The sequence below is a fragment of the Caretta caretta genome, chromosome 23 (assembly GCF_965140235.1).
Source record: "Caretta caretta isolate rCarCar2 chromosome 23, rCarCar1.hap1, whole genome shotgun sequence".
Taxonomy (NCBI): Eukaryota; Metazoa; Chordata; order Testudines; family Cheloniidae; genus Caretta; species Caretta caretta.
The window spans coordinates 1,597,028-1,623,631 of NC_134228.1; the positions used below are offsets into that span (position 1 = coordinate 1,597,028).

A 26,604-nucleotide genomic window follows, 5' to 3' on the forward strand; every position below is an offset into this window, starting at 1 on the left:
AGTGTCAAAATTGCAAGAGCTGGCCGCTCTGTGACGGAGCAGGCAAATGAGTCAAAGACAGTGTGACCAACTCCTGGGATTTTGTCACAAGTCTTGTGAGATCTGGGGGTTTCCTTGGATTCCCGGCTCCAGGCATCAGGGGCTATGTGACAATCTCCGTTCCGGAAGGGTTAGAACCTGCCCCTTCAGAGGCAGCGGGAGTTTTGTCACTGATTTCAGCAGGGTCAGGAGTCCCAGCCTGCTTCTAGCATTCATGGCGGCAGGAAAGGGCTTTGAAACGGGACTTAAGTGGTACCCAAAGGCTGGGAAACCAGCAGGCACATCACCAGGACCCCCCATAATAACAAACAGTCATTGTAAAAATGATGATTGGAAAGCCCATCGCATGAGATTTGGGAGCCTGGCGCGTGGTTAAAAACCCCTCAGGATTTTGGGTGTGTGATCTGTGAAACAAAATCTCAGGATTTTAAACAGAATCTTGTGATTTTGGGTGCCCCAGCCTGTGAATTTGGAGCACTCAGGGGTGGGGATGCTGGAAAGACCAGGGTGTAAGTGACGTGGGCCCCGCGGTGCCGGGGTGCGCTTATCCCAAGGTGTTGGGAAATTGATGGTGGAGAAACCCCATCCCGCCCTGATCTGTGCGGTGGGAACTTTGTTGTAGCTTCAGGGTTGTGGCCTGGATTGCCATCTCACACACATGCTTTGCTAGGGAAACATTTAGTCTCCCACCCCCGGGGCTTGTCAGGACCCACACAGCTGCTCTTGTTTGTTGTGTCTGGACCCTTGGCTGGGCTAGCCGGGATATCGGATATCTGCCTGTCTCTGTGTATGGGTTGTGTCTGTATCTCTGGCTGTGCATGGCTCTATGTGGGGTCTGTGTGTTGTGTCTGTGTTTGTGCGTTGTGTCTGAGCATCATCTGTGTGTCTGCATGTTGTGTGTGTCTGTGTTTGTGTTGCCTCTGTGTCTGGGTTGTGTGTCTGCATGTCTCTGTGTTGTCTCTGTCTCTGTCTTGTCTCTGCATATTGTGTTTGTGTTATCTGTATGTTGTCTTTGTGTCCGTCTGTGTTTGTGTGTTGCGTCTGGGTGTCGACTCTGTCTCTGTGTTTGTGTGATCTCTGTGTGCTGTCTCTGTGTCTGTGTTGCGTGTCTCTATGTTGTGTCTGCCTGTGTTTGTGTTATCTCTGTGTCTGTGTGTTGTGTGTGTATCCGCCTGTGTTGTGTCCCTGGCCCGCTTGGGACATGCATCCCCGTTCAATCCCCTCAACCCTGATCATTCTTTCCCAAGCAGCCGGGGCCCCGGCCCATCTCTGCCCTGACCCTGCGGCCGGGGCCCCGGCCCAGCTCTGCCCTGACCCTGCGGCCGGGGCCCCGGCCCAGCTCTGCCCTGACCCTGCGGCCGGGGCCCCGGCCCAGCTCTGCCCTGACCCTGCGGCCGGGGCCCCGGCCCAGCTCTGCCCTGACCCTGCGGCCGGGGCCCCGGCCCAGCTCTGCCCTGACCTCCGGCCCAGCTCTGCCCTGACCCTGCGGCCGGGGCCCAATGTCGCACTGACTTTGGGGGGCCCGGCTCCACCTGTGCCCTTGGGGGGCGTCAGATCCCTAGCGTCCGCTCTGAGCTGGGCCCGACCCGGCGGGCACTGCAGAGACATGACACACAAGTGAGAAGCAAACGAAAGCCGGGCGGCCGGGGAAGGGGGAAAGGAGCTGACAGTCCAGACACGCCCAGTGGTGCGGGCTGGGCTGGGCGACTCCCAGCTAGCTGCCTCCATCCCTTTGCTCTGGAGCGATGGGCAGGGGATATTGGCCGAGCCAAGCCTGGGATCTGATCCACCACGGCAGGGGGCTAGGAGCCAGCGGCCTGCTCTGGCCGGAGGGGCAGCCGGACACTGGGCTGGTGCCGGCGGAGAATCGGGAACGCGTCAGGCCCCTGCAGCCGAGGAAAATCCCAGCCAAGTCGCTTCCCGTTTCCCTGCTCAAGAGTGGGCTCAAGGGGAGGGGGAGGGAGAGGGGGATGGGGATGTGGATGGGGTGCGATGGGATGGAGGGCCGGGTAGCCAGGACTCCTGGGTTCTCTCACAGCTCTGGAAGGGGAGCAGCATCCAGTAGTAAGAGCAGGAGGGGGCTGGGCGCCAGGACTCCTGGGTTCCTGGCTTTGCCACTGACTCCCTGGTTGCCCATGGGCAAGTCCTTGCCCCCTCTCTTTGTGTCAGTTTCCTGCTCTGTCACAGGGGCGAGGCCAGGGATTGAGCGACGCCCAGGCCCCAGCGCTGGGTGCGATGAGGCAAAGGGCGATTGCGTAACCTCCCGGGATGGCGTTTCCTGGACGTGGGGACGTTCCCGGCCACAGGACGGTGCGTGCCGAGCAGCGGGGTCGGGCACAGGACGTGCCGTGCAGCCAGCAGGACAGCCCCGGGGGGCGTGGCGGGGACTGGACCCAGCCAGGGGGCCGGGAGACTCCGCCAGGGCCCACCTAGCCCAGCGTCCGGGCTCCCGGTGGTACCGAGTGCTGTCCACCCCCTGGGACCCCTGGGCTTTTTTCTTTGTTCTTCCCCAGTCCCCAGGCTTCCCCCGGCCCGATCCTCTCCTGCCCTCTGGCCTTTAAACTGGAGAGTGGGTCAGGCGAAAAATAACCGACAACCAAGAGTTAAAACTCAGCTCCAAGCCCCCTGGCCAGTTTCTGTGGTTTGCCGATGCCACTTGGTGGCTGGTTTTAACGACACGCTGTGCTTCCCCCACGAAAGACCCAGACAAACACTGGAAAGTGACTAATTGCGCTGTCAGCTTCACTCCTTCCCCCGTGTAATGAAAGTGTACAAAATAAAATACACCTGTACCCGAAACCCTCCTGGCGGGCTTTCCCCTCCTCTCTCTTGTGCTAGGAAGCTCTGGTTTTACACGTGACGACAGCAGGTTTTTAAACAATCAGACATGGGTTTCTCTAGCTAATGGCGTCCCATGTGGGACGCTTCAGGCTTTTCGACACACACAGGTTGTCCCGCTTGAACTGTCCCTGGCAGTTAAAGATCACGTTGTCTGTCTGTCTGGGTGTCGCTCTGAAGCCTGGATGTTGAAGACAGGGGTAGCCCTCGGTGCAGCTGCTTTCTCCCCTCCCAGCAGGGCTTTCTGAGAGACAGGAGCTGGTTTAAGGAAGAAATCTTCCATCGACCTCACCGTGTCTACGCTGGGTCGGCTTCACGGCGGCGCTCACGGGCATGGATTTCTCACAGCCCTAGGCGACGTAGCTAGGTCGAGCTAAGTGCAGACCAGGCCTTGATCAGTTAAAAACCCAACCAACCCACCCCTCCCATTGGCACGGGACACAAACCGCACGCGCGTGGGGAAGGCCCAGGTCGGAGACAGAAGCAGCTGCTGACTGCAGCTGACGGCTGGAACTTCGCATTTCCTGGCTCCTGCTGCCCTGATTTCAGACCCGCCACACTAGGGACTTCGCGGGAGGAAGTCCTGGCCAGGGCCCGGCTCTTCCTGAAATGAGAGATGGAAAAAACCAGCATCGGTGTGCCCAGAGTTTTGGGTCTGGAAATTGCATCAGTCCAGAGCCTCTGGCCGCGTTTGCCGAGGACCCAGGCCGCTGGCGAGGGTGGGGAGTGGTTTGCTGCCAAACCCGCCCCCCCCCAGCCACTCGACATGGGGAGGAAGCGACGCTGTCCCATGTGAATCGCTCGGGGTGTCGGCTCCAGGCTGGAGCGTGCGTTCGCTGCCGGTGGACGTACCGACACGGGCAGCTGTGAAAGGGGCCTGCCGGGCGGCGTTCATCTCGACGTGGCCGTGTCCCATGTGCCACGCCTGACCTGCTGCTTGGTGACTAACGTGCCCCATGCAGCTCTCGTTTGCCAGTGCGGAAACTCCTGGAGAGCATCCGCAGCCCAGTGTGGGTCCCCGCCCGTCTCCTTCTCCCGCGGGCCCTCTGCCAGCCACTGCGAGGCGGGCAGTGCGGGAAGCTGAGGTGTCGCTGGGTTGAGTCAATTGACACCTGGTGCCGGCTGCACCCTCCTTTCCAGGCAGACGTGGGCTGGGCGATTCAGTCCTCAACCCGACCGATGCCCGTCCAGGGGTCTCCCTTTCCTCGGCAGCTGCTGGGAAGAGTTTTTCCTGAATTCCCCATGGAAGAGTCAGGAGACGAGACTGACCAGGGCTCGCTGCTTGCTGGGAAGTGAACCACGGGCCCGTAGCCATCACTGGCTGGCTGCTGGTGCAGAGATACTTGTGCTGGGACGGATTTTCCTGAGGAACAGAGGGGCCGGGTTCAGCCTAAAACAGCGCCGCTCGCTTGTCCCGTGCGGTGGGGGGAAACCAGGCAGTGTCCAGAGCCTGGGGCTGGTGCTCATGGAGAGTGTGACGGGTTCGGTCACAGAAACCCCCTTGGGACTGTCACCTGACATGCTGGAATTACCTCTGAGCCCGTTTTCTCTGCCAGTTTGGGCCTCCAGAACCCTGCCTTGTCGAGCCAGACACGCCAGCCTGCTGCAACCCAGACCCAGGGTCTGACCACGCGCCCCAAAGCTGCAGACTTAACTGAAAACGGCTTAGCAAGTGCTCCTGTCTCCAGCACCCAGACACCCAGCTCCCAGTGGGATCCAAACCCCAAATAAATCCATTTTACTCTGCATAAAGCTTACACAGGGTAAACGAATAAATTGTCCACACTCATAGAGAGATATGCCCAGCTGTTTGCCCCCACAGGTATTAATCACTTACTCTGGGTTAATTAATAAGCAAAAGTGATTTTATTAAGTGTAACAAGTAGGATTTAAGTGGTTCCAAGCAATAATAGACAGAACAAAGTAAGTGACCAAGCAAAATAAAACAAAACAGGCAAGTCTAAAAGTCTAATACATTTAAGAAACTGAATACAGGTAAATCTCACCCTTGGAGATGTTCCAATCAGCTTCTTTCACAGACTGGACTCCTTCCTTTCCCCTGGTACAATCCTTCTTCCAGCTCATGTGGTAACGAGGGGATTTCTCATGATTGCAGCCCCCTTTGTTCTGTTCCACCCCCTTTAATAGCTTTGGCCCAAGGCGGGAATCCTTTGTCTCTCTGGGTTCCTCCCCCCCCCCCTTTTCAATGGAAAAGCACCAGGTTTAAGATGGATTCCAGTACCAGGTGACATGGTCACATGTCCTGTGAGACCCCCCCACAAGGCTTCATTCTTCCTGGCCTGACTCACAGGAAGGCTTCCAAGTCAACAGAGCCATTTACAACCAATTGTCCTAGTTGATGGGGGCCATCAAGACTCCAAGCCACCATTAATGGCCCACACTTTGCATAATTACAATAGGCCCTCAGAGTTATATTTCATATTCCTAGTTTCAGATACAAGAGTGATACATTTATACAAATAGAAAAGGAGTACTTGTGGCACCTTAGAGACAACCAATTTATTTGAGCATGAGCTTTCGTGAGCTACAGCTCACTTCATCAGATGTTTACCGTGGAGTGGGCTGTAGCTCACGAAAGCTCATGCTCAAATAAATTGGTTAGTCTCTAAGGTGCCACAAGTCCTCCTTTTCTTTTTGCGAATACAGACTAACACGGCTGTTCCTCTGAAACCTGTCATTATACAAATAGGATGCCCACACTCAGGAGATTATAAGCTTTGTAACGATACCTTCCAAGAGACCTTTTGCATGAAGCATATTCCAGTTACATCATATTCACACTCATCAGGATATTTTCATAAAATCATATGGAGTGCAACGTCACAGAGAAATGGGGGGATTATTTACGCTTCGCCACGGCCCAGGGCCGCATGGTGCTAGGCACTGTACTAAGACCAGGGCTGGTTCCCTCAGTGTCAGATGAGATGAGAGGTGAAAACAGACAGAAGTAAACAAGTCATAGAAATTGAAAAGGAAGCAAGGGGCTATTTCCCGCCAGGGGGGTTTGCAGGGCTGGGGAGTCAGTGTATTTGGGTTACAGGCAATAACTGTGTAATTCGCTCCCTGGGTCAGGTTAAGGGAGCCGGTGACTTGAGGCCCTGAGTTTAGCCTGAAGGGATCTGAGGGCAGGATCTGGGCCTAGGGGAAGGAAGCCGGGGCTTCTCTTGGAATCTGGCAGGAGCCGGGAGAGCTGAACTCGGCTCTGTGCCATTAAAACGACTTCCCAGCTGGTTTTGAAAAGAGGTTAGATGGGGCGGTGTAGTGGTTAGAGCTGGGGGGTCTGGGAGCCAGGACTCCTGGGTTCTCTCCCAGCTCTGGGAAGGACCGTGGGGTCATGATTAGAGCAGGAGACTTTGGGTCAGGATGCTGCTCCCAGCTGTATCATGCTAAGCCCTGGGGCCGCCCCAGCCATGGAGCAGGGCCACAGACCCTGGGCCCCCATCGCAAGGATTGCTTCCCCCCGCGTTCCAAGATCTGCCGAGCGTGAAGCGGGACGCCGGCAGCTGGAAATCGAGCCCATGTGAAGTTCCACATTTCACTCCCCCCGCCACGTCTGCTGCTTTTACACCTCCAGCTTCCTTTTTCAAAGGGGGTTTCTTCCCCCCCCCGCCCCGTTGCTGCCTGAAAGACCCACACAAAACAGCGAGGGCAGCGGTGAAACTGACATAAGCACAGGCAAAATCCCCCCTGCCGGCTGGAAAAAGAGGGGATCCCCCCACTTACCCCCCTACCCCCACCCTGTGTGTGTCAGTTACAGGAATCCGGGGAGGGTCGCTTGCAGCAGTGGAAAGGAAAAATCCTTCATGCAATGCTGCGCTGAGCCCCCTCCGCCCTGCCGGGTAAACCGGGACATCCCCCTCGGGCAGCTTGGCACGGAGATCGCAGGGAGCCCCCAGGACGGGTCCCGTCGCCGGCGGGGCTGGAGGGGTGCAGTCGAGTGGTTAGAGCAGAGCCTCTGGCATCCGGACGCCGGGGGTCTCTTCTCCGCTCAGCGAGGGAGGTGTCTCATGGTGAGTGCAGAGAACTGGCTGTCAGGACTCCTGGGTTCCATTCCCAGCTCGGGGCAGGGCCAGGTGGGGGTCCAGTGGTGAGAGCAGGGGGCTGGGAGCCAGGACTCCTGGGTTCCTTTCCAGGCACTGGGAGGGGAGTGGGGTCCAGTGGTGAGAGCAGAGGGCTGGGAGCCAGGACTCCTGGGTTCCTTTCCAGGCACTGGGAGGGGAGTGGGGTCCAGTGGTGAGAGCAGGGGGCTGGGAGCAGGACTCCTGGCTTGCAGCCGGCTGTCTCACACCTCCCGAGGAGGACAGGCTGTCTCGCTGGTATTTCCCGCGCTGGCCTTGGTCTGGGGACAGCCAGGGCATGTTTGTGTTCTTGTCTCCCGGGCGGATGCAGGACAGCGTGTGCCTGTCGGGGAGAGGCTGCGGGCACCTGCTCTCCCTTCCCCAGAGCCTGGGCGCGGAGGAACCCTGCCCTTTGAGCCCGGAAACGGGGGTAAATGCCCTGTGTTGGCCGGGTCTGCTGTTTGCCCCAGGGCAGAGGGGAGCTCATTGGGGTTGCGGGGGCGGGGGCACAGGTGAAGTAACCAGCCCCCCCCCACATACTCTGACAGGAACCCACAGCCGCTGGCACCCAAGTGTGGGCTTTAAAAATACGCTGCAGCAAAAATCCCCACGGGGCGGATGGGGGCAATGAATCCTGCCCCCACGCTGGGGCATTTAAACAGAGCTCTGGGAGGTCGGGTCCCCGTGGGGCTGGGCGCTGCACAGGCCCCAGTGGAGATCAGCCTCCCCACCCCACGACGGACACAGCCAGACAGTCCCTGTCCCGAAGGGCCCCCTCTCTGACCAGACATTAGATGGGGAAACTGAGTCTGGCCGCAGGAACTGGCCCGAGGTCACACAGCTGGTCCGGGGCCGAGCCAGGACTTAAACCCAGGTGTCCCGTATCCCAGCCCTGCCCCTTCCCCACTAGCTCCTGCCCCCCACTCCCCAATGGGGTGGGCTTAGCACCCTGGGGGGCTGCCTCCTGCCTGCGCCAGGGCCTGTCTCCTGCTGCTGTCATGGAAAATTCTTTGCCAGCTGGCCTGGTTGCTTGGCAACCCCCTGGCATCGTCACCCCCCCGCCCCCCCGCCGAGGTTTGGATGCCAGCCAGCGGGGAGGGCTCAGGCAGCATCAGAAAGACGGAGGTGGCGCAAAGGGGAAGCGTGGAGCCGTGGGGCTGGCAGGGCCATGAAGCAGCGGGACAGGAGCCCCTATCGGGTAAGTACCCGCGGGGCGCCCGGGGCAGGGGTGACAAAGCGGGACACTTTGGGGTTTTTTTGTGGGGGGGGAAGAGGTATCTGTATAAGACAAACCCCCGAATAGCAGGACGTGGGGTTACATGAGGTGGGTCCAGGGCTTGGCCCTCGGGGTGTCAGTCCCCAGCTGCCAGGGGCAGGAAGGGGGATCCCATGGGGTTCCGTGCCTCAGCTTCCCCAGGTGGGCATGAGGGGGGCTGACCCAGCTCCCAGGGGCTCCGGGACACGGAGAGGTTACTGGGCACCTCGACCGCCAGCCCGGGGACCCAGAACAAACCTCGCTCCAGGGACACCCCCCAAGCAAGACAGCTCTGTCCTCGCCTGGCAGTCACAGAACCCAGGCCTCCGGGCTCCCTGCTTGAACCACTAACTCCCGCCGCCCCTCCCCCGGCAGGGATAGAACCCAGGCGTCCTGGCTCCCAGCCCCACTCTCCCCTCCCAGTGCGGGGGGGAGAACCCAGCCGTCGGGCCCTTTTATCTAGAGGACAATGGTTCCCCGGCATGTTGTCATGGTGACTTGTCCCGGGCGCTGGGCTTTGTCTAGCCGTGGGGCAGGGGGGACTCCAGAGCCCCCCCACATTGGCTGCCTGCCCAGGGGCCAGGCGGGGGGGGGGCTGTTTGCGGGTGCCCCTGGTGGCTCAGCTCTGCCCCCTGCCCGACGACTCCCCAGCACGGCCGGGGACCCCCCAGCAATGACTGCCCCACTGCCCCTCCCCAGAGAGCTGGGGGGGCTCTTCCCCACAGAGGCAGAGAGAGGGGTCGTGCCAGGTATTCAGTGCAGAGTTAGGAGAGCCTCCCTGCTCTAACCACTAGACCCCACTCCCCTCCCAGAGCTGGGAGAGAACCTGACTCCCAGCCCCCCTGCTCTAATCACTAGACCCCACTCCCCAAGCTGGGGAGTGAACCCAGGAGTCCTGACTCCCAGCCCCCCTGCTCTAATCACTAGACCCCACTCCCCAAGCTGGGGAGTGAACCCAGGAGTCCTGACTCCCAGCCCCCCTGCTCTAATCACTAGACCCCACTCCCCAAGCTGGGGAGTGAACCCAGGTGTCCTGGGTCCTGGGATGAGCAGAAGTTCTCGAGTGCTGTTACCCTGTGGTGCCCTTTGCCCGTGTGTGGTCCTTGGCCCCGGCTCGCTTGCAGCCCCTGGGGGGACGTGTGAGCTGAAAGCTGCCAACTGGTCACCACGAGCCAAGGCCCCCGAGCCCTGCCCAGCACCCGGCCCGACTCCCAGCCTTTGGGGTGAGGGTGGCGGGAGCCCACAGGCCCTTCGTGGCGTGAATGCACCTGCAGCTGATGGCAAATTCCCCCCCCCCCACGCCGCTGGCGGGTTAAACCCTCTTGTTTCCCTTGGGAGGGTGGGCGCTGTAGGGTGAGGGGGGTCGCTGGGGTCACGGGGGAGCTGGGGTCACGGGGGAGCTGGGGTCACGGGGGAGCTGGGGGCGGATGGGGTTGGCCCCTCTAGCCCTCTGTGCTCTGCCAGTGTGGAATAAATACCCCCCCACTGCCCCTGTGTGTGGCCACTGCCCCGGCCAGGCGCGTACGCCTGGAGGGCTGCCCCATGGCCTGTGTGCCGAGCCCCCAGGGCCCTGGCTGTCGGGTGTGAGCCGTGGTTTTCCGTGCCTGAAAGGAGCTCTCGGAACTGCCTGGAAATGGGGCGTCTCAGGTCGGGTGTGATTGGGGAAGGAGCCTGGGGCCTAGCGGTTCAGAGCCGGACTGCCGGGTTCTGTTCCCACACCCTTCGGGGGCCTCGGCCGCCCCTCTGAGCCTCGCAGACGTCCCGGCATCCACCCTTGCACCGTCGCTCTGAGGCAGGCTGATGCTGGTGCCAGGGCGTTGTTTGCAGCTTGCTAATTAGCAGATGGGGAAACTGAGTCATAGGGCGGCAGTGACTTGCCCAAAGTCATGCAGGAAGACAGCGCAGAACCAGATCTCCTGGGTTCCAGCCCGGGTCTTCCACAAGGCCGGCCTCCCTGGGCCACGAGTTCAGCCTGAGGCTGCTTGTGGAAGGTTGGCCCTGCTCTGTGCCTCAGTGTCCCCCCTCCCCGCCCCCCCCCCCCGCCCCAGCACCTGGCCGATGCTCCCTGTGGGGCGGGGGGCTTTACGGGGTTTAGGAAGGGGAACAGGAAATGGGCCGAGATGCTGAGTGTTGATAGCACCTGCCCCCCTCCCCCCCCCAGCAGTCATGTGCAGAGCTGACAAACCTGTCGGGGTGGAAACCCTGACCTGCCCCAGCCTCCGCTTTCCCATGACAAATCTCTGACTCCCTGCCCTGCCCCCTGACGCCACCCAGACGCGGGGCGGGACGGGGCAGGTAGACGCTGCTGCGGCTGGGGTTGTACAGTTACGGGATGGGGCAGCTCGGGATGGGGATTTGAGATCCAGCGAAAACCAGCTTCCCGAGAGGGGGATCCTCTAAAAGCTGCTTTCCTGGGTAAGTGAGACCCAGCCGTGGAGCTGTGAGCGCGGGAGTGAGGGGCAGGGAGAACCTCAATGTCCTGTCCAAGATGGGGCCCCGTCGTGCCGGGCGCTGCCCAGACCCCGGCCGAGATCAGGCCCCGTCGTGCCGGGCGCTGCCCAGACCCCGGCCGAGATCAGGCCCCGTCGTGCCGGGCGCTGCCCAGACCCCGGCCGAGATCAGGGCCCCGTCGTGCCGGGCGCTGCCCAAGCCCCGGCCAAGATCAGGGCCCGTCGTGCCGGGCGCTGCCCAGACCCCGGCCGAGATCAGGCCCCGTCGTGCCGGACGCTGCCCAGACCCCGGCCGAGATCAGGCCCCGTCGTGCCGGGCGGTGCCCAGACCCCGGCCGAGATCAGGGCCCGTCGTGCCGGGCGCTGCCCAGACCCCGGCCGAGATCAGGGCCCCGTCGTGCCGGGCGCTGCCCAGACCCCGGCCGAGATCAGGGCCCGTCGTGCCGGGCGCTGCCCAGACCCCGGCCGAGATCAGGGCCCGTCGTGCCGGGCGCTGCCCAGACCCCGGCCGAGATCAGGGCCCGTCGTGCCGGGCGCTGCCCAGACCCCGGCCAAGATCAGGGCCCCGTCGCACCCACCCAAAGCAACAAAGGGCAGGTTGTTCTCCTCAGGTCACTGCTGGGGGAGATGCAAGGAGTTGCCTAGGACCGCCCCATACATCAGTGGCAGAGCCAGGAGTCCTGACTCCAGTCCCATGCTCTCGCCGCTGGCCCAGGCTCCCCCATGGGCTGCAGCCAGGCCAACCTGTTACAAATCTTTGGCTCTCCATGCCCCCCCCCGGCTCTGTTGTGGCTCAGCCCTGATCACGCCAGCAGGTTTCTGCTCGTCGCTCACAGCCTCCTCGCGCAGAGTCAGCAAGAAACCGCGAGGCGCTTGTGATGGAAAATGTGTGTCAGGCCAGGGCTGGAGCGGGGGGAAGTTCTCTGGGTGAAAGGCTGAGCGGGGCGGGGGGCGGGAGTTTCTGCTGAAAGGGTGAAACTGGTGCAGCCGGGAGCTGGTTTGGTGACAAAGGCTGAGGCTCATGGCTGTGTTGTGTTCTTGAAACCCCTAGAACCCAGGAGTCCTGGCTCCCAGCCCCCCCCAACCACTAGCCCCCACTCCCCTCCCAGATCCAGGGATAGAACCCAGGAGTCCTGGCTCCCAGCCCCCCCTAACCACTAGCCCCCACTCCCCTCCCAGATCCAGGGATAGAACCCAGGAGTCCAGGCTCCCAGCCCCCCCTAACCACTAGCCCCCACTCCCCTCCCAGATCCAGGGATAGAACCCAGGAGTCCTGGCTCCCAGACACGAGGCCTGCATGGGCTTGTCCCTCAGAGGGACCCGGAGCTGCTGGTGACTGAGCCCCCTCTGCAGGGGCCAGAGGGGTGGGGTGGGGTGGCCTTGGCCTGGCCCTCCCGACTCCTGTCCCTGATCAGAGGGGACAGCCCGGGGGCCATTCCCAGCGGCCCCATAACGAGCTGGTGCCAGCAGGTGATAGGGATTCTCCCCCCCCTCCCCGTGTAATTAACGCGGGCGCGACCTGTGCCCTGGGTGAAAGTCCAGGCGGGGGGCAGGAACGGGGACTCTGCTCCGCGCCAGGCGGAGGTGACATGCCAGCGTCTCGGCGTGGGGCAGCGCCCGCAAGCAGCTGCTGTCCTTGGCGGCCCCCAGCCCCGCCCGCCACCGGCTCCGGGCACCCGGCGGTGAGCAGGGAGCAGACACAGCTGCACTGGGCCGATGCGGGATGGTGCAGTGCCGCAGGTGGGAGGGGAGCTGCCCCGGGGTGGGGGAGGGCGCGTGTGTGTCTGGGGGAGGCGCCGAGGGCCCGGGCGAGCTTCCGAACCAGCTGCATAGATGGAGTCAGATTGGCCCCCCGTCGTAGGGCGTGTGGTGTGGGGGCTGGGAGCCAGGACTCCTGGGTTCTCTCCCAGGGGAGTGGGGGCTGGTGGTTAGAGACGGGCAGCTGGGAGCCTGGACTCCTGGGTCCTGTCTTGGCTCTGGGAGGGGAGTCTAGTGGTTAGAGCAGGGGTTGGGGGAGGAGTCACTCCCTTTTCATTCCCAAATCTGCTGCTGACACTCTGGGGGACCTTGGACAAGTCAGGCCTCAGTTTCCCCCATCTGTAACATGGGGAGAACAATCCTTCCCATGCGCTGTGCGGGGCAGGGACTGTCTGTCCCTCGGGGTCTGGGCAGCGCCCGGCCTGACGGGGCCCTGATCTCGGCCGAATGGCTGGAAAGCGCCGGTCACCCGTTGGGGGCCTTGAACACGCGCGGTCTGTGCAGCACCTGGCACGGAGGGCAGGGAGGGCGATCTCAGTTGGGTCCTCGCCCTCCTACAGTAGGGGGGGCACTGCCGGGTCCCCTGCCGCGGGCGCCCGGGCACTGACTCCCTCCCTGCCTTTCTCTCTAGAACAAGCCGTGGAAGAAACTCAAGAGCATGGTCCACTGGTCGCCTTTCGTCGTGTCCTTCAAGAAGCGCTACCCCTGGGTGCAGCTGGCCGGCCATGCGGGTGAGAGGGGCCGTGGGAACAGGGCCACGAGGGGAGGGGCCGTGGCTCTGCTGGGGGTGCAGCCAGCCCCGAGGGTGGCTGGGCGAAGGCAGCGCCGTGTGCCCAGCGGGCATGGGCCGGGCGTGTCCGGGCTCCCCTGACACCAGCCGTCCCCTCCCTCCCCGGCAGGGAATTTCAAAGCCGGCGACTACGGGCGGATCCTGAAGAAGTTCTGCCCGTGTGAGCAGCAAAGCCTGGAGCGCCTCATGGGGGACTCGCTGCGCCCCCACGTGCCCGCCTACTTCGGGCTGGCGCAGCGGGACGGCGAGTGCTACAACCAGATGGAGGATCTGCTGGCCAACTTCGAGACGCCCTCCCTCATGGACTGCAAGATGGGGGTCAGGTGAGAGCCCAGAGGGGGCACAGGCAAGCCGGCTCAGCGAGGGGCAGCAGGGAGAGAACCCAGGAGTCCTGGCTCCCAGCCCCCTCCACTCTGACCACCAGCCCCCACTCCCCTCCCAGAGCCAGGGATGGAACCCAGGAGTCCTGGCTCCCAGCCCCCCTGCTCTGACCACCAGCCCCCACCGCCGGGGTAGAACCCAGGAGCCCTGCGCTGGGAGCGCCAGACCCCAGGAGCCCCGGGCCGGCCGAGGCCGAGGCCATGGGGTGGGCGCCCCCAGCTGATCCCCGCTCTGCCCCCCTGCAGGACGTACCTGGAGGAGGAGTTGGAGCAGGCCCGGCAGCGGCCCCGGCTGCGCTGCGACATGTACGAGAAGATGGTGGCGGTGGAGCCGGGGGCGCCCACGCCCGAGGAGCACGCCCAGCGCGCCGTGCTCAAGCCCCGTTACATGCAGTGGAGGGAGTCGCTCAGCTCCACCTCCACGCTGGGCTTCCGCATCGAGGGCATCAAGGTGGGGCCACGGGCCGGGGCGGAGCGGGCCTGGCTGGGGGGTCACATCTGGCTGGGGGGGGAGCAGGCCTGGCTGGGGGGGCCACATCTGGCTGGGGCAGAGCGGGCCTGGCTGGGGTGGAGCAGGCCTGGCTGGGGGGCCACATCTGGCTGGGGGGAGGAGCAGGCCTGGCCTGGGTGGAGCAGGCCTGGCTGGGGGGTCACATCTGGCTGGGGTGGAGCAGGCCTGGCTGCAGCGGGGAGGGGGGTCATGTTCACCTCTGGGAGGGGAAGGTGGAGCAGGGGCGTCTGGCTCTGGGGAGGGGAGATCACGTCCGGCTGGGGCAGGGCTGGCTGTGTGGGGAGTGGGTCTGAGTGGGGCAGGTGCGTCCCGTGCAGCCTCCCAGGCCCCGGGCTGACGGGTCCCTGTGTCCCCAGAAAGCCGACGGCACCTGCAGCACCAACTTCAAGAAGACGCGGCTGCCCGAGCAGGTGGTGCAGGCGCTGGGCGACTTTGTGGACGGCGACAGAACCATCCTGGTGAGGGGCTGGGCTCCCCGTAGGTGCCGCATGGCCCAGAGCTTGGGCTTTTCGCTGCCGGAATGCGGCCACCTCTGGGGCACGACACAGCGGCTGGCGGAGATCTGCGCGGCTTTTGTTTCAACTGCGGGCGGCAGCACAGCGCCCTCTAGGGCCAGCTCTGATTGCCTGGGGAGACCCCACCCCGCTCCCTGCCCCACAACCCCCCCAGGGCCAGCCCTGCCTGCTAGGGGAGAGCCCCCTGCTGAGCCCCCAGCCCCCCCAGCGCCACCCTGGGGCCAGCCCTGCCTGCCAGGGGAGAGCCCCCTGCTGAGCCCCCAGCCCCCCCCAGCGCCCCCTAGGGCGCCCCTGGGGCCAGCCCTGCCTGCCGGGGAGGGCGCCCCCTGTTGAATTCCAGTGCCAGTCCTTGCCGATCGGGCCAGCCCCGTTCCCCTCCCTGCCGGGGCCCAGACCGGCTGCACCTGGCTGGCACTCGGGGCAGCTGGGTGGATCCCGTGGCGCCCTCGGCCTCACCTGCCCACCCCCCTCTTCCTCCCCAGGCCACCTACCTGGGCCGCTTGGAGGAGCTGCGGGCAGCGCTGGAGCAGTCCGAGGTCTTCAAGACCCACGAGGTAGGTTCTGGCTGGGTGGGGGCCGCGGGGGAGACGCTCCCTGCTGAGCGGGTGGCCCAGCCAGTGGCCCTCGCCCTGTGGGTCTGGGCACACGCGCCAGGGTGCAGGGTCTGTTCGCCTGCCCACTGGCAACCCCAGGTCCCTAGGAAGCGACACTTGTTTGTCTCTCCTCTGGCCCCGCCTGGATGCGCTGGGTTCTGTAGCAGCCTCCTCCTGTGGCTCCCAGAGCAATGAATGGACCCAGGAGTCCTGGCTCCCAGCCCCCCTGCTCTAACCACTAGACCCCACTCCCCTCCCAGAGCTGGGGCGAGAACGCAGGAGTCCTGGCTCCCAGCCCCCTGCTCTAACCACCAGACCCCACTCCCCTCCCAGAGCTGGGAGAGAACCCAGGAGTCCTGGCTCCCAGCCCCCCTGCTCTAACCACTAGACCCCACTCCCCTCCCAGAGCTGGGGAGAGAACCCAGGAGTCCCGGTTCCCAGCTCTGCTCTAACCACTCCCCTTCTAGAGCCGGGGAAGGAACCCAGGAGTCCTGGCTCCAAGCCCTCTTGCTCACTGAGCTCTGTGTTTGCCCCCTGACAGGTGGTGGGGAGCTCTTTGCTTTTCGTCCATGACCGGACGGGGCTGGCCAAGGTCTGGATGATCGACTTCGGAAAGATGGTGCCGCTGGCCGGGGGGCAGACGCTGACGCACCGGCTGCCGTGGGTGGAGGGGAACCGAGAGGACGGCTACCTCTGGGGGCTGGACAATCTCATCGCCATCTTCAGCACCATGGTGCAGAACTGAGCTGGGCACCGGCAGGGCCTGGGCCGGCGCACTGGGGACACCCGGCACCGGCTCTGTGCAATAGACAGGCACTGCCGTGCGGTGCCCTCCCTGCCTCTTATTTATACAGCCAGATATGCTACAGCCCCGCTCGGAGCTGGGGCCCGTCGCGCCCCGTCTGCCTGTGCCCGCTTCCACCGGCTGACGGCCCCGCGCCGGGGAGGACACCTGCAGGGCCTGGCCCGTCGCACAGATGCGATGGGACCTGTTTTACAGCAGCCAGCGGGAAGGGCCGAGACCTGGTCCCGTCTCGGAGCGGAGCCCTTTCCCGCTCAGTGGCTCGTTCCGCGGCCCAGGGAACCCTGGGAAGGCCGAGGCTGAGACGGGAGACACCAGCCTTTCGGCGGGCACAGGGGCAGCGATCCTGCACTCCGGGCGACGCTGGCCGAAGCGGAACCGAACCAAAGGAGGCTTGGATCCTCTGGGCCCCTCTCCTGTTCACGGCCCATTTTCCTGCAGCCCTGCTTAATTTCGCAGGTGGGTCCGGTTCCCGCCCCTGCTGGTATCAGACCCTGCCCCACCACTGGGCGGCTCCACGGGACCTGATCTGCAGGGAGCTGCCCATTAATGTTGTGTTAAATTCAAGACACTTTAAAAGACTTTTTGGCAACTCGGGGGTTGAAGCATAGTGACTGGGCTCTGAGACGACCCCCCAGGTGGCAGGGCGTCCCCCAGCTGCGGCGTTCTCACCCCTTCCCCTGAAGCATTTGTGGCCCTGCTGGAGGGTCGGAACTGGCTGGCCATTTCCACCCCCGGCGCTCTGCTCTTACCGGCCCGTCCGTTTGGCTGTGCAAAGGAGCCTCGCGCTGGCCCCTCTGGCCTGGGAACAGGCCGGCTGGGAACTGAGAACGCGGACTTACTGCCAAGCTTGCGCCACGCCCACGGGGAGCTCAGGGGGCCTGTGGCTGAGTCTGGCCTAGCCCGGGGCGGTTTTCCTGGAGGCTGGAGAGTTGTGTGGCTCTGTGCTGAGGTGAGCCTGGCTGGAAAGCTCAGTCCGGCTTTACAGGGGACTCGGCCGTTTGAGAACCAGCTGGGACGCTGCCTCCTCTGCCAGCTTTGTGTGGTTCTCTTAGCCCAGCCTTGGGCTTGCCACGGGCTCTTGCCCTTCGTGCAGGGTGCTGGCACGGCCAGCCGCGGGCCAGCTCTCCGCCAGGCTCCCGGCTCGGCTCGCACATCTGCAGAGGCGGATGCACAAGGGCCCGAGTGAGGCACCTGGTTTCCTCTGGCTCTGCCGCTCCCTCGGTGCCTCGTTTCCCGTGTGCTCACCGCACGTCTGCGTGAGCATCTCACGGGCAGAGCCAACCCCCTGAAACACGGAGGGGGCCAGGGAGTCGCCTCCACCTGCACCAGCTTCAAGCCTGGCCAGTCTGGGGAGCGTTTTCCAAGGCCCCAGCGACGAGTGGATTCGGGAGCCCGGGCTTCACGAGGCCCGACCCTACTGGAAGAGACGATCTGTCTCTGGCTTCTGTGCCAAGGGCACGGCCAGTAGCTGCCTGAGCCGTGGCCGCTGTGCAGGGAGCTGCTCAGACCTCCAGCCCCTGCCGGTGGCGGGGAAGCGTCACTGGGTTCAGCTCTGGCTGTGAGCACGGATTCACTGCACCCTGGAGCTAATGGGGGCAGGTGGGCGCGGTTCATGGGACCGTCCTGCTCCCCGCTGGCTCGGGCTCAGGAGCGCAGCGTGTAGCCAGCTGGGCATTCGCTCCAGTCCCTTGAGTGCTGCCCAGTAACCAGCAGGAACGGGCCCCTCAGGATCCCTCCCAGAGCGTTGTCCCTGGCCCAGGCCTCTGCGTGGGGCTCTGCCACCCCTCTGGAGATGGGAACGGGGTGCTGGGGCCAAGGGACAATGGCCAGGCCTCTGGGACCGGAACCTGTCACAATAAACAGAACCTGCCGGTGGTGGAAACCAAACAGCCTTTGTCTTTAATGCAGGTTTGCTGGGCGTGGTTCAGAGTTCCCAAGTTAGGTGTATGACAGCAGCTCTAGAGAGCTGAGGCCATCAGGCCGGGTGCTGCCCAGACCCCGGCCAAGATCGGGGCCCCGTCGGGCCGGACGCTGCACCAGTCCTGACTGAGAGCCAGTCCCTGCTCTCAAGAGCTAACAGTGGTGGGTGGCAGACAGGAAGCGTTAAGTTATTTTCAGAGCCGGCCACAAGTACCTGCCGTTTCCTGGCGCCGTGGCCCCAAACCAGAAATCTGGGACATTCTGAGAAGCTCCCTGGGGGAAGAGCAGCAGCTCCTCTGGAGAGGGCCTGAAATAGCTGCTCCTCCCCCACGGCCACAGCCCGGCGGGCATTGGCGCTTCCTGCGGCACAGGGAAAAGGGGCCGGGGCCACACCCTGCACTTTAACCCCAGCGGCTCTCTCCTTGGTGCGTCTGACTATTATATGCCCTGCCCCTCCCCGTGCACCGCTCTGCAAAGGAGGGCAGGAACATCAGCCCCATTTTGCAGAGGGGAAACTGAGGCACGGAGCGGGGAAGCGCGGCAGAGCCAGGCCCCCCGAGTCCCAGATCAGTGCTCCACCCACTAGGCCCTGCTGTCCCTGGTAGCATGGGCGGGCCCAAGGGATGCAGGGAGTTTGCAGCAGGCGGGCGCTGTGCCGTCTCCTCCGCCTGCTGCCCCAGTGGCTCTTAGCGCTCGGCAGCAGGGGGCGGCCCGGCTGGCTGGGGCAGGGCGCTCTGTGTGGTCCTTGGGCACAGCAGCACCGTCTTGCCGCAGAGCCCCGCTTTGACGCCGCCCGCGGGCACCACGTAGACCTTGCCGTCGCCCGCCCGCTTGGGGCAGAAGTCCATCAGCTGGGCGTTGCTCTCGTGCGCCTGCCGGTAATTCCACAGCTGGGGGCGCCAGCTCTTGCCCTGCTTGGAGAGCAGGTAGGTCTCCAGCACGTCCTCCGGGGCGGGCGGGGGGCAGGCCGGGCCGGGGCGGAAGAGGCCGGGGATCTGCTCGTCCTCCTGGCAGGCCGGACTGAGGGCGCCGTCCCGGAGGCCCAGCAGGAGTCCTGCAGGGGGAGAGGAGCTAGCCAGTCTCCCCAGGGCAGTCCTGTGCTGGGAGTCGCAGCCGCAGGGTCCTGTCTGGGCAGCCTCGCCACGCCCCTGGGATCACTGGGCCAGTGCCGGGGGCAGCCCCCCAGGACGGGTCCCTGGGAGCCACTGTTGGCACAGCTCTGCAGGCTGGCCCCGTGCCCGGCCAGCTGCCGCCCCCTTGGGGCGAGTCTTGGAAATGCAGCCAGGCCAACTCACCCTCCTGGTTTCTTTCTCCCTGTGCCCAGGCGTAGGTGCAGGAAGCCCGGCTCTGATCGGGGCTGTCCCCACGCCCCAGCCTTAGGAGCCTGTTTTTCCCCACGGCGGCTGGGCAGCCCCAGCTCCAGATGCTGGGAGCTCCAGGCCCTCCCATGGGGGAAGTTTGGGGGTGGACCAGGGCGGGGCGCTGCGGCCGCAGGGATAATAAGCTCACTCCCCACCCTGGGAGCTGCCCGGGAACAGGGCAAAGGGCCTGAGCAGGACGGGTCCGAACCCCGTTCGCCGCAGCCCCAGAAGCCGCCCCCGCCCGTGCAGCCGGGACATACCCGAGACGACGGCCCAGTGGGCTTTGTAGCCGCGTCTCCTGCAAGGCTCGTGGTTGGAGTCCTCGTCGTAGCTGGGGTGGCCATTAAGGTTTGCCAAGGGGGTTGTGGCAGGCCAGCTGGCGAGGAAGGGGCACGTGGGGCAAACAGGGTGCCCCAGCTCTGGGCACCCGGCTCCTGCCCCTGGAGAAGTGCCCTCCCCAGCAAGCACTGACTGGGCACACATGGGGTGGCTAAACCCCTCCAACCAGAGAGGGGCTGGAGCTTTAAAACTGCTGCTGTCTGAACCTGCCGGCTCTAGACACCACCCCAATGGCTGCCTCGAAAGGGCGGGGCATGGGGGAGGTAGGGTGTGTGGGGGCATTTAACTACTGGGAGGGAGAAGGCACCTGCCCCACATTCATCCCCCGCCCCCGCTGCAGCCGGGAAGAGGAGACGTGAGAGTTGGTGGCCACATCCCACCCCAGAAGTGGCCGCATCTGCCTCTAAAATGACACCACCAGACCTGCTCTACAGGGGTATCAGAACTGCGCCAGCCCTGCCCATGCGTACAGGCTGCAGTGCGGAGCCCAGCATGGACGGGACACCCCAAGGGGTCGCTGCGCATGGGAAGGATACGGCAGTAGCAGGGGGCAGCCAGCGGTCAGATGGCGAAGGATCCTGCCCCGGTTCTCTCCCTCCAGACCTCCCGAAAGCAGCTCGGTCTGGCACTGGAACACCTCCTCGGCCAGCTGGGCCATGTCAGCCGCTGGGATGGGCAGAGACAGGGATTAGAGCTGCCCCGAGGCCCACCCCCGGCAGCGCAGCCTGCGCTCGGAGCGTGTCCCTGGCTTCCTGCTCCCCCTGAGCAGCGCTCCGATGGCACGCGGGGGAACCACACTGCCGGGGGCAAGCGACCCGACAGGGGGACAACCAAGGGCTCTGCAACCTAGCAAAGGTCTAACACGACCCAGTGGCTGGGAGGCGAAGCTAGACGAATTCAGACAGGAAATGGGCACAGATTTGTAACGGGGAGGAGAATGAACTATTGAAACAATTTTCCGAGGGCCGTGGCGGGCTCTCCATCACGGGAGCGGTTTAAATCAAGATGGGCTGTTTTTCAGGAAGCTCCTGTTCACACAGGAGCCAATTCAGGGAAGGCCCGTGGCCCATGTTCTACAGGCGGTCGAACCAGCTGCTCACAATGGTCTCTGCCAGCCTGAGACTCGATGGATCAGCGAGAACACATAGCGCCGGCCCCACGGCATTTATACAGGCCGGGCTCACTGTGGCCTGCACTCAGGATTTTATCAGCAGCCTGACGATAGCCGCTGTTTTTCCTCACAAACCCCAACTCCCGGAGTCCCGGGATTCCACAAAGTCCTCAGCTTTTCCTGCTGGCTGTGGAGAAGATCTGGGAAGTATGAGCCTGAAAGGCTCCAAAAGTGAATCCCCAGCCCAGCTGCTCAGTACATGCTCATGATCTTGGACCACTCAGGGCCAGCATTAGCGAGGCTCCCGCTGCCTGCCCCGGCTCCCAGAGGATCCTCGTGCCTCGGACAGAAACCTCCAAGTGCTCGCTCCTCGTGGGAAATTAACAGCCCGGCTGTGGGGTTCTTTCCCTAAATCAAGGATCTTGCAAGTTTTCAAGAAAACTCATCCCGCTGGGGGGACAGAGGCGGGAGCTGAGGCTGTGCAGAGACCAGGGTTCAGCGAATAAGGCTGGAAGGGACAATGAGACCATCGAGTCTGACCTCCCGTCCAGCACAGGCTGTTCCACATCACCCAGCTCCCCCTGCACCGAGCCCTTCCAGGAAGGCGTCCGGTCCCCAGCAACGCTCTAGGGGCCAGAGACTGAACTCCGGCAAGGCAGGAGCAAGGCCCTCATGCCCTGCGCTATGTACCGCCTCTGGGCACTTCCTCACGCAGTCACAACCCAGACTGGCCTTTGGAGGGTCCCGCCAGCACCCAGCCCAGCACCTATGGCCTAGTGCAGGGAGGGAGTTTTTAACCCCCACCGCAACCAGTCACCGACCTGAGAACATTTCTCCCTGGGCAGTGTAGCCTCTCTCCAATGCCACCTGCATGATCCTCTCCAGGGAGACGTCCTGGGACAGACTGAGGAGGGAGCCCGCCATCCACAGCGCCACCAGCCCGCACCTACAGGGGCAGAGACAAGAGACAATGCAGGGAGCCTGGGTCCCACGGGCTGAGCTCGGCCAGTCCCCCTGCCAGGGTGCGGGGTTCAGAGACAGGTATTTCTCCGCGAGCCTTGGAACGCTTCCCTGGGTTCCTGTGTCCTTTGGCCTCTTCCCCCTCGGCGTTCCCAGCCTCCCTACGGTTTTTGCCTCCCTTGCAGCCTGGGGTACGTGTCACCGGCTGGGCTCATCTGGGCACGTCTCACTGAGTCGATTCCCTGCCATCGCAGCGGCCTGGGGCAGCGGTGGCACCTCGGTGGCTCCTGTTCCTTGCCTGGGCTCACTGGAGCTTAGCCCCTGAGGACTGAAATGTTTTGCTCTAACTCAACTCTCTGGGCTCAGCACATCGGTAACCAGGTGAGACTGAAGGGTCTGGGCCACCCAGGAGATCAGGCGACATGAGCGAACGGGCCGTCTGGCCACAGATGCTAGCTCCAGCAAGGCCTTCGCTCCTCCAGGGGAGTGGGGTACGGCTCACTGAGGTGCGGCTCACCCCCAGGCTGGGGTTTGGGGGAGCAGCCTGGGGGCACCTGTTTAAGATGGAAAAGGCCAGGCGTGGGGGTTTTAAAGGCAGATCCCGAGTCGGACGTTAGGTTTAGACCAACTCGTCCGACCTTGTGCTACCTCCTCACCATCCTTTTCCCTCCGACGTGGCGAGTAACGCTCCCCAGGCCCTTTGCGCTCTCACCCGCCGCTCGGGCGGAGCTCCCCGTAAACATCCGCCCGGCTCCCTCCTCGGCCTCCTGCACCTGCCGGGAAACGCTCCTTTGCCGGGACGCCTCCAACAGATTTCACAGCGGTTAGGCTGCTGGTGGGAGGAGATCCCTGCCCACCATGCTGAGTGGTATGGCCTCCTTGTTTCCCGGTGCTCCCTGTCCGTCTCCACTGGCTGGCTTGTCTCTTAGACCTAGACTGCAGGTCTCTGGGGCGGGGACTGTCTTTTGGGAGGTTTATACAGCACCAAGCACAATGGGGGCCGGGTCCACGGCTGGGCTTCCCAGGCGCGACCATAATACAGCCGCTGGCTCCCTGCTCAGCGCCAGGCTGGCCACCCCTATGCTCCCTCCGACGCTCAGGACAAAAGAGCTCTTGGCAACTCCTTGGGAGGGACCAAGCAGGGGAAGCTGTAGATCCATGGGACTGGGACCCCTGCCCCAGGCCCCTGGGTGGGTCCAGCCCCCGGGTAGAGCCACCCCCTCCCCATCACACTCAGCTGCCAGAGAGATAGTGCTCGCAATACTCACTGGGGCCCCTCTTGGATTAAGGAAGGCACCGCCCTGTTGTAGAGGAGCCACTTGAGACACCCGCTGAAGCTGGAAGACAGAACCAAAGAAACACTCACTGGCCATTCGCCGTCCAGCGCCCGCTCGCCAGCACGTTCTTCTCTGCTTAATTAATGAGACGATCTCGTCTCCTCCCAGAGCGCTTTGGGAGAACGCACGTCAGCTGCTGCTGGGACTGCGGCTACCTCTGGGCTGGGATGCGGCTGCTGTCTGATGGCCAGGTGGCAAGGCCCCACTGAGGGACAGGAAGTGGCCCAAGGTCCTGGACCCAGGGGGCACTGCAGAGGGAATTTAGGGAGGCAAAAGGAACTCAGCTCAGCTGGGGCCGGGCCAGGACACCGGGGTTCACCGCACCTGGACCTCGGGGCGAAGAGCAGAGCCTCGGAACTCAGTGTTACGTCTCATTTGCATTGCGGGCACCTCCAGCACCACAGAGACCTGGGCTGCCACCCTGGGGGTTAGGGTCGGGGCTGACTGTGAGGGGAGAGCGCCCCCTGCCGAGCCCCCCGCCCCACAGCGCCCCCTAGCACCCCACGGGGCCAGCCCCGCCTGCCGGGGGAGAGCGCCCCCTGCCGAGCCCCCCGCCCCACAGCGCCCCCTAGCGCCCCACGGGGCCAGCCCCGCCTGCCGGGGGAGAGCGCCCCCTGCCCCGCTCCCCGCCCCACAGCGCCCCCTGGCGCCCCACGGGGCCAGCCCCGCCTGCCAGGGGAGAGCGCCCCCTGCCCCGCTCCCTGCCCCACAGCGCCCCCTAGCGCCCCACGGGGCCAGTCCCGCCTGCCGGGGGAGAGCGCCCCCTGCCGAGCCCCCCGCCTCACAGCGCCCCCTAGCGCCCCACGGGGCCAGCCCCGCCTGCTGGGGGAGAGCGCCCCCTGCCCCGCTCCCCGCCCCACAGCGCCCCCTAGCGCCCCACGGGGCCAGCCCCGCCTGCCGGGGGAGAGCGCCCCCTGCCCCGCTCCCTGCCCCACAGCGCCCCCTAGCGCCCCACGGGGCCAGCCCCGCCTGCCGGGGGAGAACGCCCCCTGCCGAGCCCCCCGCCCCACAGCGCCCCCTAGAGCCCCACGGGGCCAGCCCCGCCTGCCGGGGAGAGCGCCCCCTGCCCCGCTCCCTGCCCCACAGCGCCCCCTAGCGCCCCACGGGGCCAGCCCCGCCTGCTGGGGGAGAGCGCCCCTTGCCGAGCCCCCTGCCCCGCTCCCCGCCCCACAGCGCCCCACGGGGCCAGCCCCGCCTGCCGGGGGAGAGCGCCCCCTGCCGAGCCCCCCGCCCCACAGCGCCCCCTAGAGCCCCACGGGGCCAGCCCCGCCTGCCGGGGGAGAGCGCCCCCTGCCCCACAGCGCCCCCTGGCGCCCCACGGGGCCAGCCCCGCCTGCCGGGGGAGAGCGCCCCCTGCCGAGCCCCCCGCCCCACAGCGCCCCCTAGAGCCCCACGGGGCCAGCCCCGCCTGCCGGGGAGAGCGCCCCCTGCCCCGCTCCCTGCCCCACAGCGCCCCCTAGCGCCCCACGGGGCCAGCCCCGCCTGCTGGGGGAGAGCGCCCCCTGCCGAGCCCCCTGCCCCGCTCCCCGCCCCACAGCGCCCCACGGGGCCAGCCCCGCCTGCCGGGGGAGAGCGCCCCCTGCCGAGCCCCCCGCCCCACAGCGCCCCCTAGAGCCCCACGGGGCCAGCCCCGCCTGCCGGGGGAGAGCGCCCCCTGCCCCGCTCCCCGCCCCACAGCGCCCCCTAGCGCCCCACGGGGCCAGCCCCGCCTGCTGGGGGAGAGCGCCCCCTGCCGAGCCCCCTGCCCCGCTCCCCGCCCCACAGCGCCCCACGGGGCCAGCCCCGCCTGCCGGGGGAGAGCGCCCCCTGCCGAGCCCCCCGCCCCACAGCGCCCCCTAGAGCCCCACGGGGCCAGCCCCGCCTGCCGGGGGAGAGCGCCCCCTGCCCCACAGCGCCCCCTGGCGCCCCACGGGGCCAGCCCCGCCTGCCGGGGGAGAGCGCCCCCTGCCGAGCCCCCCGCCCCACAGCGCCCCCTAGAGCCCCACGGGGCCAGCCCCGCCTGCCGGGGAGAGCGCCCCCTGCCCCGCTCCCTGCCCCACAGCGCCCCCTAGCGCCCCACGGGGCCAGCCCCGCCTGCTGGGGGAGAGCGCCCCCTGCCGAGCCCCCTGCCCCGCTCCCCGCCCCACAGCGCCCCACGGGGCCAGCCCCGCCTGCCGGGGGAGAGCGCCCCCTGCCGAGCCCCCCGCCCCACAGCGCCCCCTAGAGCCCCACGGGGCCAGCCCCGCCTGCCGGGGAGAGCGCCCCCTGCCCCGCTCCCTGCCCCACAGCGCCCCCTAGCGCCCCACGGGGCCAGCCCCGCCTGCTGGGGGAGAGCGCCCCCTGCCGAGCCCCCTGCCCCGCTCCCCGCCCCACAGCGCCCCACGGGGCCAGCCCCGCCTGCCGGGGAGAGCGCCCCCTGCCGAGCCCCCCGCCCCACAGCGCCCCCTAGAGCCCCACGGGGCCAGCCCCGCCTGCCGGGGGAGAGCGCCCCCTGCCGAGCCCCCCGCCCCACAGCGCCCCCTAGCGCCCCACGGGGCCAGCCCCGCCTGCCGGGGGAGAGCGCCCCCTGCCCCGCTCCCTGCCCCACAGCGCCCCCTAGCGCCCCACAGGGCCAGCCCCGCCTGCCGGGGAGAGCGCCCCCTGCCCCGCTCCCTGCCCCACAGCGCCCCCTAGCGCCCCACAGGGCCAGCCCCGCCTGCCGGGGGAGAGCGCCCCCTGCCCCGCTCCCTGCCCCACAGCGCCCCCTAGCGCCCCACGGGGCCAGCCCCGCCTGCCGGGGGAGAGCGCCCCCTGCCCCGCTCCCCGCCCCACAGCGCCCCACGGGGCCAGCCCCGCCTGCCGGGGAGAGCGCCCCCTGCCGAGCCCCCCGCCCCACAGCGCCCCCTAGAGCCCCACGGGGCCAGCCCCGCCTGCCGGGGGAGAGCGCCCCCTGCCGAGCCCCCCGCCCCACAGCGCCCCCTAGCGCCCCACGGGGCCAGCCCCGCCTGCCGGGGGAGAGCGCCCCCTGCCCCGCTCCCTGCCCCACAGCGCCCCCTAGCGCCCCACAGGGCCAGCCCCGCCTGCCGGGGAGAGCGCCCCCTGCCCCGCTCCCTGCCCCACAGCGCCCCCTAGCGCCCCACAGGGCCAGCCCCGCCTGCCGGGGGAGAGCGCCCCCTGCCCCGCTCCCTGCCCCACAGCGCCCCCTAGCGCCCCACGGGGCCAGCCCCGCCTGCCGGGGGAGAGCGCCCCCTGCCGAGCCCCCCGCCCCACAGCGCCCCCTGGCGCCCCCTGGCTTCTCCCGGCGCGGCGCGGCCCGACCTGGGTTTCCGGCGGCTCAGCAGCTCCCGGAGCTCGTCTCCGCTGCGCGGCGCCGGGGCCGCCTGGAGGAACTTGGCCCCGTGGGGGGGCAGCGGCCTGGGAGGGGGCGGGGGAGGCGGGGGTGGGGGAGGGGCAGGGCCCTGCCGGGGGGCGGGAGGGGGAGGGGGCGGCCCCCCCCCTGTGGGCCATTCCCACCCTGGCTCCTGGGGGGGCAGCAGGAGGTCAAAGGGCGCAGACTAGAACCAAGGTCACTGGGGCATGGGTGAGAGGTCAGGGGTCAGGTCGCG

At 65.9% G+C, this 26,604-nt stretch overlaps 2 protein-coding genes across 2 annotated transcripts; one reads left to right on the top strand and one right to left on the bottom strand.

Moving 5' to 3' along the window:
• Positions 1 to 8,043: 8,043 nt before the first annotated feature.
• On the top strand, positions 8,044 to 17,900 carry ITPKC (inositol-trisphosphate 3-kinase C). Its single transcript, XM_048832842.2, has 7 exons — positions 8,044 to 8,154; positions 13,051 to 13,150; positions 13,319 to 13,532; positions 13,836 to 14,040; positions 14,457 to 14,558; positions 15,098 to 15,169; positions 15,750 to 17,900. The coding sequence occupies exons 1-7, from the start codon at positions 8,125 to 8,127 to the stop codon at positions 15,951 to 15,953; spliced, it is 927 nt and encodes a 308-aa protein (XP_048688799.2). The 5' UTR covers positions 8,044 to 8,124; the 3' UTR covers positions 15,954 to 17,900.
• On the bottom strand, positions 17,887 to 26,376 carry ACTMAP (actin maturation protease). The gene is made up of 6 exons (XM_048832841.2): positions 26,318 to 26,376; positions 22,973 to 23,041; positions 21,566 to 21,690; positions 20,170 to 20,299; positions 19,555 to 19,625; positions 17,887 to 18,987 (listed from the first exon to the last, which is right to left on the bottom strand). Exons 3-6 carry the CDS (start codon positions 21,666 to 21,668, stop codon positions 18,620 to 18,622), a joined length of 672 nt encoding a protein of 223 aa, XP_048688798.2. The 5' UTR covers positions 21,669 to 21,690; positions 22,973 to 23,041; positions 26,318 to 26,376; the 3' UTR covers positions 17,887 to 18,619.
• Between the last annotated feature and the right edge of the window lie 228 nt (positions 26,377 to 26,604).